The sequence below is a fragment of the Equus asinus genome, chromosome 6 (assembly GCF_041296235.1).
Source record: "Equus asinus isolate D_3611 breed Donkey chromosome 6, EquAss-T2T_v2, whole genome shotgun sequence".
Classification (NCBI taxonomy): Eukaryota; Metazoa; Chordata; class Mammalia; order Perissodactyla; family Equidae; genus Equus; species Equus asinus.
Window position 1 is genome coordinate 29,147,633 of NC_091795.1, and position 11,922 is coordinate 29,159,554.

General features: G+C 46.6%; 1 protein-coding gene across 23 annotated transcripts in view; it reads left to right on the top strand.

Moving 5' to 3' along the window:
- The window catches only part of REEP1 (receptor accessory protein 1), a 97,398-nt gene extending 87,426 nt beyond the window's left edge, over positions 1 to 9,972 (top strand). For 19 of the 23 annotated variants that reach the window (XM_070511838.1, XM_070511830.1, XM_070511828.1 and 16 more), the window contains 2 exons: positions 4,450 to 4,607; positions 6,875 to 9,972. In XM_070511838.1, the coding sequence (XP_070367939.1) occupies positions 4,450 to 4,607; positions 6,875 to 6,946 (230 nt within the window). In that variant the 3' untranslated portion in view covers positions 6,947 to 9,972. The remainder of the gene's footprint in view (positions 1 to 4,449; positions 4,608 to 6,874) is intronic. The other 4 variants (XM_070511840.1, XM_070511839.1, XM_070511831.1 and 1 more) reach the window with 1 other exon arrangement.
- The last annotated feature ends 1,950 nt before the right edge of the window (positions 9,973 to 11,922 follow it).

Below are 11,922 nucleotides of genomic sequence, written 5' to 3' on the forward strand. Positions count from 1 at the left end.
AATCAGAGGCTGCATTGCCAGTGCATTTACATATAACTGCAGTTGATTGTAGGAAATTTTGTTCTCCCTGGAGCTGTGGGCCTGGGGGTTGTTGGGGAGTGAGTAGCAGGTAGGCCTCGGTGGGGACCTCAGGCTGGGGTGGCCCTGCTCAGAATCATGATCTGGGGGCCTTTGCCCCAGCCCTCTCTTTCTAGGACCCTCTTAATACCTGGGGCCCTGGAATTCCCACTCACCACCCCAGGTCTGCTTGCAAGGAACCAGCTGACAATTCAGTCTACCCCATTTCCTTCTGTGTCGCTGGGGAAGTCCCTCCACGTGAGGCCTCAGTCCCCTCCTCTGTAGCATGGTGGGATTGAGCTAGGTGCCCCTGGGGCCCTGCCCACTCTGTCCATCCCTGCCAGGGAAGGGTTCTGGCTTGGGAAGTGTCCATACATGGTGTTGGGGGAGGTTTGTCTCACGCCCGGGGCTGGAGGCCAGCTCTCCGGCAGCGATGCCGTGAGAGGGGGTTTCAGGGTCACAGATGCTTTGGTCAGAGGGACCCTCCTGGTCCCCTGAAGTGATTTTCATCTGCATCACAGATCCCAGGAGAGCATTGTCTCCCCACTTCTGCCCATTCCTGCCCCTCTGTCGCTCTATTCCTTATTGCTTCCTGCATGTCTCTGCCTCTGTTTTTCTGTTATTCTCTTCCTCTCATGCCCACCGCCCTTTCTCCCCTCCTTTCTCCCTACCTCCCCTGAGGTAACAAAGAACTGAACTCTGTATTACTGCTTGGAATTAGTCATAGAGGTGGATTTTTTTCCTTTTTTTTTTGATCAAGTGTGTGGGACATCATTGTAAAAAGCAGCCATCCCTATTTCCACTCTCTATTAAAGGAGAGACAGAGAGAATTGTGTTTTACTTGAGTGTGGCCCCGGGGCAGCGTCTTTCCTCTGACAGCAGGAGCAGCCGTTGGCTCTTAAGAGCACGTGAAGTGCGTTGCATGTGCGTGTGCGTGTGCACGCATCCTTGCACGTGTGTGTGAATTTCATCTCAAAAGACCCTTCCCTAACAGAATATTCTTTTCTTTCTCCTCGGTGGCTGTCGGGGACGCGGATGTAAGTGTTCCAGACGGGTGTGCTCTTCTTCAGACACGTTTGCCGACTTCCATTAATAGCTCCCACTAATGTGTGCTGTGTGCTATGTGTTTGCTAACCTGGGGGTTGTTCTGCTGCCTGGGGGACGGGGAGGCCTAGGGCTCGGTGCAGACCATCTGCTCAGGCCTTTAAGGGCTGAGTCTCTGCCAGTTTCTCCCTCCCTGCCCTCCCCACAGAGAGAAGTGGAGGGGCCACTTCCCAGCATGACACGATTGTTCATGCTTAATGTCAGCCCAAACCACACACTCATTCCCCTGCAGTGGAAGACAGCAGGACCCCTGCCTCTTCCTAGAGGCCACCCGGCCTTGGGCACCATGGTGGCAGCTCTCTGGGCTCCAGGCCATGGCTGCCACCACCTGAGGTTTGGAGGTGGTGGTTGTGGCCATGACTTTGCAAGAGAGACGCTCTTCCTGTACAGGTTGTGTCTGGAGGAATCAGAATATTAAGATGTGGATAGTGATACCCGCTCAGGCCTGTTGCCAGGGGTGAGGACCTATTGAGTCACACATTCTAGTTAGATCTCCAGGGAGGAGAGTGCTGAGGAGGTACACCGCTGAATTTTCTGCCCAGCCACTCATCCTCATCTTCATCCTGGTGCCCCTCTTAGTGGGACCATGTTCTGTGGGGTTTATTTCTTCATTTATACTACTCCTTGTTCCAAAAAGGATTTAAGTCCACTTGTGGAATTATAGATGATACATCAAACCAAATTAAGAAAAATGAAGCTGAGGGGAAAGAGAATAGGCAGGTAAGATGGAGTCAGAGGTGAGAAGAAAATGTAAAATGCATGCCATAGAGTTGTACACTGCCAAAGATGCTGGGCTTCCACACAGCCAGTGCAAAGAGGGGAATGCAGGTAAGAGATTCAGTGTCACAACAAAATAGCCAACCAGAGGTTCAGAGGCCCAGCTTGTCCAGAATGTTTATTCTCATGGGTCCCGAGAGTAAAGCAGAATATTACAAACAACGTTCTTGGCCAAAAACCCTCAGCGAACACAGTGACCAGCAGGATTCTTCTCTTTTTAGTAGGTTCTCTCCGTGGCTTCCTTCTAAGGCTGCTTCCAGCCCTCTGAGCTGTCCACACTCGCCTCCTTTACTCCCAGCCTCTACTGAGTTGAACACTTGTTTTCCATTCCTGCCTGGATATCTGGGTGCCCCTTGACCCATCACTCCTGGTGGGCCAGAGGGCCATTTCTTTCCTACCCTTTAGGCCCTGCTCAAGCATGCAATGGAGAACAAACTGAAAGCCATTTGGTTTCAGTCCTGAGGTAGTGGTGGTAGTCATTATTATTATTATTTTGGTAATGTGTGAGTTCGTTGCTCGGTCTCAGTGAATCCAGACTGGGTGAGTAGGCTGACTTGTTAGATGCCTGAGGATCTTGTAGTGACACTGGGCTGCCTTCTGAACCCCAGAATGATCAGTACAGGGAAAGCCGTGGACCCAGATTTACAAGGAACTGCTTATACAGAGGCACCGACTCAAACCAGTCCCCAAGCCCGCTCCAAGGATACGGGGTTTCATGCTGGGGTGGAGCTGGCCAAGCTGATTCTGCAATTTCTGCCCTGGTCTGAGGGCTTTTGGTCCTGGGCAGGTCTATCTCTTTTTTATCCTATCAGGCAGGAGTTATCTGTGCACAGAAGGAATTTCCTTTTGGATGGGTGTTGAGTTCTGATTTGGGGCAAGAGCTGAGCTCTCTGAGATGATGTAAGAATTCCACCTAGATTAGTGGACAAGTGGCCACTGTGTGCTCAGCCCTGCATCAGGTGTTCAGAGGGACTGAGGGAAGATCAGCTGTGCTCCCTTAAGCTTGGGATGCTTTCTCTTGGGCTGAGACAATGAGACTGAGAGGAGAACCAGGGCACACAGCACAAGCTACGTGGTACAGATTCCAAGCGCAGGTGGGGTCACCGAGTGGGGGCCCATCAAGAGCCAGAGTATTCAGGGAGAGCTCTTTGGAGTTGCTGGTCCTCATGTTCAACAGAGGCCTAAGGGTGCAGCTGATTCAGGCAGGGGAAGGGACCAGAGGACAATCTAAACCCAAGTGAACAGGCTGGGGGATGCACACAGCAAAAAGATCAAAGATGATCTCCGACTTGGCCCTTCTGAGCAGGTCACTCCCGGCCTACAATTCAGCTTTGAAATTCTTGGTTAAGACAACTATGCTCTTGTGCTGCCTCCTGCTGGCCGTTGAGGGGCACAGCAGCAATAACTGGGAAAGCTGCTCAAGATCGGGTTCCGTTGTTAGTTTTACTCAACCCGCAGCGGGTGCTGTTATAGTCTAGCGAGTCCCCTTTGATGGCAGGAACTCATTTGATGGCTGAACATGTTTTTAGGGGCAGTAGAAAGATGAAAGAGCTCTGGTTTCTATCTGCAGGCCTCAGGGTGGTTGAACCAGATGGTCTGAGGGCCCTGTAGCTTTGTCTTCTGTGATTCTAGGTGAAAACAACGTATGAAGCATGGAAAGATGTATCTATTGGTGTCAGATAAGCCAGGTACAGGCAGGAAATATTTTATATCTCGACTAAGATAGGACCACCTGGCCGGATGACATGGAATATGCTCAGCATTTGAACACTTAAAAAATACCGTGCATTCAATGACATGAACTGATCCTGGAGCTTTTCCTGGGGATTTAATCAAGGCAGGCTAAAAGAGGAAACTTGCTGTCATTTTTGAGGGGAAGATGACTACTAGATTCTCCTCCCACTAGGTTCCTTTGCTTCTCTGGGACTCGGCCTTTGAAATGAAAAATCTGCATAGCTTTGCTGAAGGTTCTCTCTGAAGGCTTCCTGGCATTTTGCATCCTGGTTCTTAAAGAATGCTTGGAGCTGAATACACAAGTGTAATGCACTGCCAACGGTGCTTGTGTGTATAACAGAAAACTGTGCTGTTCCCTCCCTTGAAATCACTGCCACCGTCCTTTCTAGAGGAGATTGTTTCCCCGAGCATTCTTCTTGTGTGGCGTCACAGGTCTAAGCTGCAGGGTTTGACACGTCTCAATTAAGGCAGCGTCTTTCTTCTCCCAGGGGAACGGTGCCCCATCTCCCTTGGTAGCTTATCAGTAGATTCTGAAGCCTGTTCCTGTGCACAGTGCCTGACCAGTCTCACAGTTGCCCCCTCACAACCCTAGATCCCCCTGCAGTAACCCCAGAGGATGCTGGCTTCAGACACAGGGGCCTCGGCTGTCCTAACAGGCCTGGCTTGTCGTGCTGTGCGCCTAACCGTGCCCTTGCCTGCCCTTCCTCGCTCCTTTCTATGCTGATCCCTCCTCGCTGTACTTTGTCTCCTCTGTGTAGATTGTAAATGGACATTAAGTGGTTGAGGGAGATGTGAATGAGGGTGGTGTGAAGGCATGGGAGCCTCACCAGGTCCAAAACCCACTGGCGTTTTCTGACGAGGAGGAGGAGGAGGAGGACCTGCTGGATTTCATGTACAAGTATAAGGCGCCTCGAAAGACGGAGATCCCCCTGGAGGTACACGGTGTCCGGGGCTGTGGGTTGGAGCGTGTGTTTGCACAAGGGCTTTGCCCTGGAGATCTGGGGGTCCTGGGACCTGCAGCTCTTGAGGTGCCCAGCATCTCCCGAGTGCCTGGGGTGGGAAGATCTCCCTCCCGCTAGGCACCATCTAGCTATTTGGCAAGGGGCAAAGAAGACCCTACTAATTTTACTTAGAAATAGGTCTCAAAATAAAAGTTAACAACTGCTAACCTGGGATGTGTGAGTGAAAAGCAACCCAAGTGAGTGTTTTTTGGAAGCAAAATTCAGAATCTGTTATTTGACAAGTTTTTGTAAGTAAAGCTTGTTCATTATTGTATCTCCAGGACACAGCATGGTACCTGGTTCAAAGCAGGTATTCAGAGAATGTTCTTAAAGGGGCACAGCCCTTTAAAAGGACCAAAACAATACACTTGGTATATGTACTATTGCCAGTTGTAGATGTGGATGGAGTTTGGGCAGCAGGAGGGCCAAGCCTAGAGCCTTGCGGGCTGTGCTCTGTGACCTGGGTGAGGAGTCACAAGCCTTGGGCTCAGGTGTAGGGCCAGCAGAATTGGAGGCCCCCTCATGTCGCCTCTCCTATTCCCCATCTGCTGAATACTTCAGCCTGAGAATCCATCTGAAACAAGTTGGGAGTCCCTCTGTCCACAGAGTAGAGACCCCGTGAGACTCAGGTGAGGAAATGCATTGAAAGGTTTCCCTGCTAAAACACAATGGCCTGTGGTCCCCAGTCACGCTGGTACCGAAGTTATTACCACTGCAGTATGCGTGAGTTCAGCAGATTCCTCCCCAAGGTGGGACACACGTGGGTTGATTTTGAAGTTCGAGGTTTTGATTCGAGATGTTCCGGGTTTGGACACTGCTCAAGGAGTCCATTATGGCCTGGGCAGCCCCATGATGGGGAGAGGGGCCCAAAATATCCCAGGGCCTGAAGGTTTGTGCCAAAAGCATCCTAGGGCCTGAGGGTTTGTGCCAGTCTTGTTTTTTTTTAAAGGTGCATAACCTGCCTTCCTGTTTACTGTTAAGCAGCCTGAGGCAGTTTACTAAAACATGGGCTTCACCAATTCTTCTTTTACTCTATGTCCAGAGGTGGCTGGTAGACATTGCCTAGTCATAAAGGTGTATCATGAGGACTCAAGATGTGGAGGCCTGAGCCTTCTGTTCCCTGCTTCGTTCCCTCCCCCTCCCTTCTGTGTGCCTGCTGGGCACTGAGCTACCCTCTGTGAAATGGTGGTGAACAGGGACCTGGCCTCAGGAAGCTCATAGTGCGGTGGGGGAGACAGTGAGCTAGCACACTCTGCTTGGGTACAGAATCTTCTGATATCCTCTCATGTGCAAAACACTACGAAAACAAAGGAGGTGACAATCCTGGTTGTGTGAGGTTGGGCCATGGGGCTGGGGGCTTAGGAGTGACTTTGGAGCTAGGTCCTAAAGAGGACTAGAAATAGCAAGGCAGAGAAGGGAAGAAGGAAAGGCTTCCAGTCAGAAGGAAGAGAGGTGTGAAAGGCAGTATAGAAAAAGAAGTTGAGTTCAGAGAGGTAGACAGAGATGGGATGAGGATAGGTTGGACCCAGCTGTGTGAACGCCCTTGACTACTATGCTAGGAGAAAACATTGTCCTTCTTTCATGGTAGTAGTAACTCCTGCTGTGATATGTGGGTACCATGGAAGGAGGGGTCCCTTGATAGTCATTTGCAGGGGAGATGAGGTGCAACCCTCTATACTTAAGGACAGTGTTTCCCTTTGTTGAGTGGTTTTCCGTGCATTAAAGGGTTTCATATCCAGAAAGAGGACTGGAAATTTGGTGATGGAAATTTTAAGCAGGTGCCAAGAAACATCAGGCCGGTTACCAAAGGAAACAACAAAGACCAGGGGAAGAGATGGGGGACATTTTTCTCTGCTGAGTCACTTGTTAAGATCATTTTGTTCCCAAGGCAGAAAGAAGATGTGTCATCCTTCAGCACAACCATTTGCTTGGGAGATCCAGGGACTTAGGAGAGCATGAAGAAGGGCCAGGCAGTGGCCTTCTCAGTTGGCTCAGCTTCACAGAGATGCTTGGGATGGGACTCTGACTCCTGTTGTGGAAACCCAGAGTGAGCCCCCAGCCCCAGCCAGCTGACTCTCACACACGTGCATTTGGCCAAAGGAGCTGGAGGTTCTCAACACAAACCCATCTAGGTGCTATCCTCAAAAGATTCTATGTTTATGCCAAATTGAGGGATGCCTTTTTCTGTTTTTTTCTACCAGGCACCGCCTAGAATCCTTCGATCTCGCTTCAGGAAGAAAAGTACCTCATCCTTGACCACTGAAACCACGTGAGAGAGATGAGCCAACAGCAACGGATCCACAGAATGTTTCTTCTCTGCCTTAAAGAGCTACTCACTAATAACATAGAAATCCACACGCTGGTGTGCTTTGAGTGTGCAGCCTCACAGACACGGCCTTTTCTCTCTCCCCTCTTCCACTTCTTTTTTTTTCCCTTTTCTTTTCTTTCTTTGGTGGGGAGAGGCTAAAGGGAAAGGTGGTGTGTGTGGGGGGTGATCTTTAAGTCTTCTGAAGTTAGTAATTTTCCCCAGTTGGGTTATAATTAGACAGCAGTGGTTTCTAGAACTACAAGAAGATCCCCCCAACACTGCTGAGATGTACATTTGTAATTTATTTGTTGCATACTTTGTTTTTAGTCCTGTAAATGCAAACAAAGCAATTTTTTAAAACTTTTTTGTTCTTGGTACTAATACTTTGGACTACGATGTACATACTTATGGTTTTTGGCTTAATATAATGGACTCGTAAGGGCTGCCAGAGGTTCTGATTTGTGAGAAAACTGCAAAAACAGAAGTGTAAAAAATTTTTTGACTCTAGAGAATGTCTCAGATTTGCTTGTAGAGATTCCAAATACAACTCCAGTAAAACATCCCTTTTCCTGCAGGACGATGGTCCATGTTCTTGACAGTTGTTTCATCAGTAGACCAGAGAAGTTTAGAATGAAGAGAGATGGGATTGTAGTGACAGATGAGTGTAATGAGGTCTGGGGAACAGCCTAGAATAAGAGAAGAGTCACGGAAAGCTTGTCTCTCCCTTGGACTCAGGATCAGAGCCTCCGAATCCTTTAGGGGGATTTACTATTGCCTAAGGCAGGTGGCTCACCTTTGGGAAAACTTCTTGGGGGATGTGGACTCAGAACTGTTGTGAGGAACCATTTTGAGTGCTGCAGAGTGCTTGATGAATGACTCTTTCTCCTTCAGAGTACCCAGTGCTGTGACTCCTCCACGTAGAGGAGCCTACAACCTGAGCACTTTGTTTTAGAGAACACTAAGCAAAAACCAACCAGCCAACCACAAGAAAATCAAACCTAGGACTGTGCTTTGTCTCAGATACCCTATGAAATACACCTGACACCTGTGTAACAATCAGAATGCTGGGTTCTAGAAAGGCTTCAGAGGTTGAGATCTTTACGGATCTGACTTGCTGCTCAGCAACATGGGCAGCTGTGGCTCACGCCCTCCTGTCCCCTTCTTGGCTTGTGCAGATCATGAACAAGAGAGAAGCCGCAAGCTCATGGGCACTCCATGTCTTAACAGACATTTTATACAAGCCCAGATCGCTTAGTAGGAGAATAAAGCACTATCTGAGGAGAGTCCCTGCTTAGACTGAGAATTTTATCTGAAAAGACGAATCTGGTTTAAATAGCATTTGGGTCTGAGGCAGCTGCTCTCTCCTTGGAGAGCTGAGCTTAAATGGAGGACTCGTGTATTTGTGCTTAGAGATGGTGTTTTCTTCAGTGTAATGCATGCAGTGGTCACAACCCAGTTACTTATAATACTTGGACTGTGTTTGTTCATAGATATGCCCTGAAGACTAGAGAGTTAGTGTTATGTACCACATAGAACTGTCAACCAGCTGTAAACAGGCACAGTTAGACTGTTCCATTACTGAGCTACGCGAACATACACCAGTGGTCTCTGCTGAGACATCAGCTGGATCAGAGCCACTTCAGAAAGGGTTTTTACTTGAAATTGATTCTTACTAGGTATGCGTAATTAAATCCCTTCTTCCCACGATTCCTCTGCAGGTGACTTTGTAATTTACAAAAGATTTAGGAAAATACACCTAAAAGCAGATTTGTGGTTCAGAGGGCAAAGAGAGGCTGTCTGTTCATTGTTTGTGCCCCACACCCACTGATACCTACACCCGTTAGGGAAGACAGAAAATCTGTTTGCTTCAAGCTCACTGAATAGTTTCAGAGGAAAAATATACACTTTAAAACATATTTACCTGTTAGTTGGGAGTACCCAGAATTATCAGAAACAAGTGCAGAAAAAGCTTAAGCAGCTTTTTAGCAACTTTCTTTTGCCAAAATAATAAATGCCTTTAGCAGCAGAGATTAAAATCCTATTGTGAACAAGCTATTTTCATCATTTTACAGTGGAAAATCTTAGCAAGTATAGGATATCAAGTTTGCACTCAACTATGCCAAAAACAAGTTTGAAGCACTCTACTCTCAGACATGCTGTATTACTTCTCATTCAAGAGTTAAAATATATAAAGGTATCCAAACTGCTGTCTTAATGTAAATGTAACTATTTTTCCTTCAAGTGTTGACTAGGGAGTTGGTTCCTCTCTTAAAAACACTCACTGTACAACTGAGAGCAGCTGTCATATTCCTGGCAAAATGTGTTTACTTATCCAACAAGCTGTATATTTGTGTATGGACTGACATAAAATGTGAATGCCTCAAAGTGTACACATAGTGGTGTGGTGTTCTGTCTAGAGGATATAACTGAATGTTTTTAATTTGCTGATTATAGACACAGGCTGTTTACAAAATGCTAGCTCAAAAGTCTGTGATTTTCATGTAATAACTTTGAGTTATCTGCCATTGAGCACCCGTTCTGTCTCTGAGGTGAGATGTCATGTTGTACTTACAAACTGGAGAGTTTGTCCCTCCTGGCTTTGTGTGAATAGCCTGCTCACTTTGCTGGCCTTTGAAATGTGTGTTTTCCGTAGTAAACTGTTCGTATGTTTGTGGTAATTGTGCTTGTCAACCATACCCACCATTGAGCACCTTCCTAGTTCTTCACCTTGCACAGTATTTGAAATGGTAAAGGATGTGCTTCATTCTCAAACAGCACACACAGAACAGCTGACATCCTAGATTGTGACTGTGCGTACTTCCCTAGTTTATTTCTGTAGTCCCTATAGAACGATCTGTAATAAAATAGTATACTGGACTGTGCATCAAAGGGATGTAAAATTACAGTATTCCAAAGGTTGAAGTTCTGCTGTTTTGTTATAATGCCTGATATATATCTTGAATAAAGTCTTAACATTTTTCTTTTAAAAAATATCTCTGTAATGTTGGGCTTATGAGGAAAAAGAAAATACTTTTAAAAAATGTGGAAGGTAGCAAGGACTTGAAGCTGAATGCTCATCCACTAACTGGCTTGGTACCTGATGACTTGGCCTGGTGCCTACTGCATAGAAATGTTACAAGGAAAAAAAATTAAATATCAGTGTTTTGAAAACTAGTAGATTACATAAATAAAGACTTGGTAGTATGTTTGTTTTACAAAGGTCACCAGTGGAAACTGGGCAGTTGTGAAAATAGAGTAGTTCATCTGTTAGGCAGTTTAATTCTGCAAACAGATCTTTGGTGCATTGTTTTCCTTCCCGGAACCTGTTTCCTCATCTGCAAATGGGAAGGTATGTGTGCAGGTCCAAAGAGGGTAGTGCACGTGGAGGTGCACTGGGTGGTACGGACACCCTTCACGCCACTGCAGCCCTTGCCTTAAAAATAGGAACAGGCGCACGTAAGCTTCACTGGGTGGTCACAAAGACTTGGAAACTCAAAATTTGAAACATCCAAATGAAACGCTCATTTTCTTTGCCTTTATAGTTCTGCATGTTTGACATGAGGAATGTAAAATAAAGCAGCAGCAGAGAGAGCAGCAGATTCAGAGGACGGAAAAGGAGGAGATGGAAAGAAAGGCTGAACAGCCACTCATTCATTCATTTACTGAGCCAAGGCTAACGTCAACAGCACTGAGAGTAACCAGGTTTAAGAGCTGACAAGTAACAGAACAGCAAAGTTCTAAAACTTAAAAGCAGACTTGGTGTGGTGTCCAGAAGTATTTAGCATTTAGAGTGCTCGCTTACAGTCACTTGTTGATTTAGATATGAATTTTCATATGCTCTTAGAAGACTCAGAGGAATACACAGGTTTCCAAGGAGCCAGACCTGGGTTCTGTGACTTATTAGCTATATGTTTGTTTAACCTTCTATAAGCCTTCGTTTCCTCAAATCTAAACTAGGGATAAATAATCTCTCCTTTGCAAGGTTGGCATGAGGATTAGCAGTTTTATAGAGACATGCCCATCCCTGTGCTGGACATAGTAGGTGTTCAATAAACTATACTTTTACAGATACTTCAATGTCATTTGGGTAGACCCTTTAATTTAATGAAAGATGTTTTGTTGTCAAGCTATAAAATCAGTGTTGATGATAAGCCCTGCTACCCACAAAACAAAAATCATATAAATGAAAAGTCCCTTCCCCTAACTCGTGTACCCGTCAGCCCGTCTTCCACAGTTCAGCTCTGGATGCCGAGGCCCGGCTGCCCGTCCTTGTCTCTACCTCTCTTGTCCCCGGCCTAGAGGAGAAACCAAGGGGCCCTGAGGCCCCTATAACAGAGAACCTTGTTGTCCATATTTGCACTAGAGAAGGCACGGAGGCAGTGGGAAAGTGTCCTCCTCCTCAACTTCTCCAGGCACCAGTTCCATCTGCTAGCAGGGCTGAGTGGGAGAGGGCAAGAGCCACGCAGGTGGGAAATGATGTGCGAGCCTAGTAAGTGGTTGGCTTCTGCCATCTCAGAAGTATGAGGAAATGAAAACCCATCAAAACAGAATGCCCTTCCATGCTTCGGGCTCTTACATCTCAAATCAAATGTCTGTGCTTTATTAATTGGTCCCATAAATAGACACACACTTGGTCTTCTAGTTTTAGAACACTCATTGTCACCCCTTTTCCTTTTAATGAACACACGCTGGTTTCAAGGAATTCCTCTAACAATCCTAGGCTGACAAACCACAGAATTTCACTTTATCTTGTACCTTATTCTCTTAAGAACAGAGGAACTTCATCTTACCATCAACTATTATATTAAAGGATTTGAAGCAGTACTTGAGGTGTAATTCTATTTAATGATGGTTTTTCAACCAGGCAGAGTGCTCTGCTGTTTGAAAATGCTACCAGAGTCATGTGGGAAGCATTTTCAAACAACAGAGATGACTGGAGGG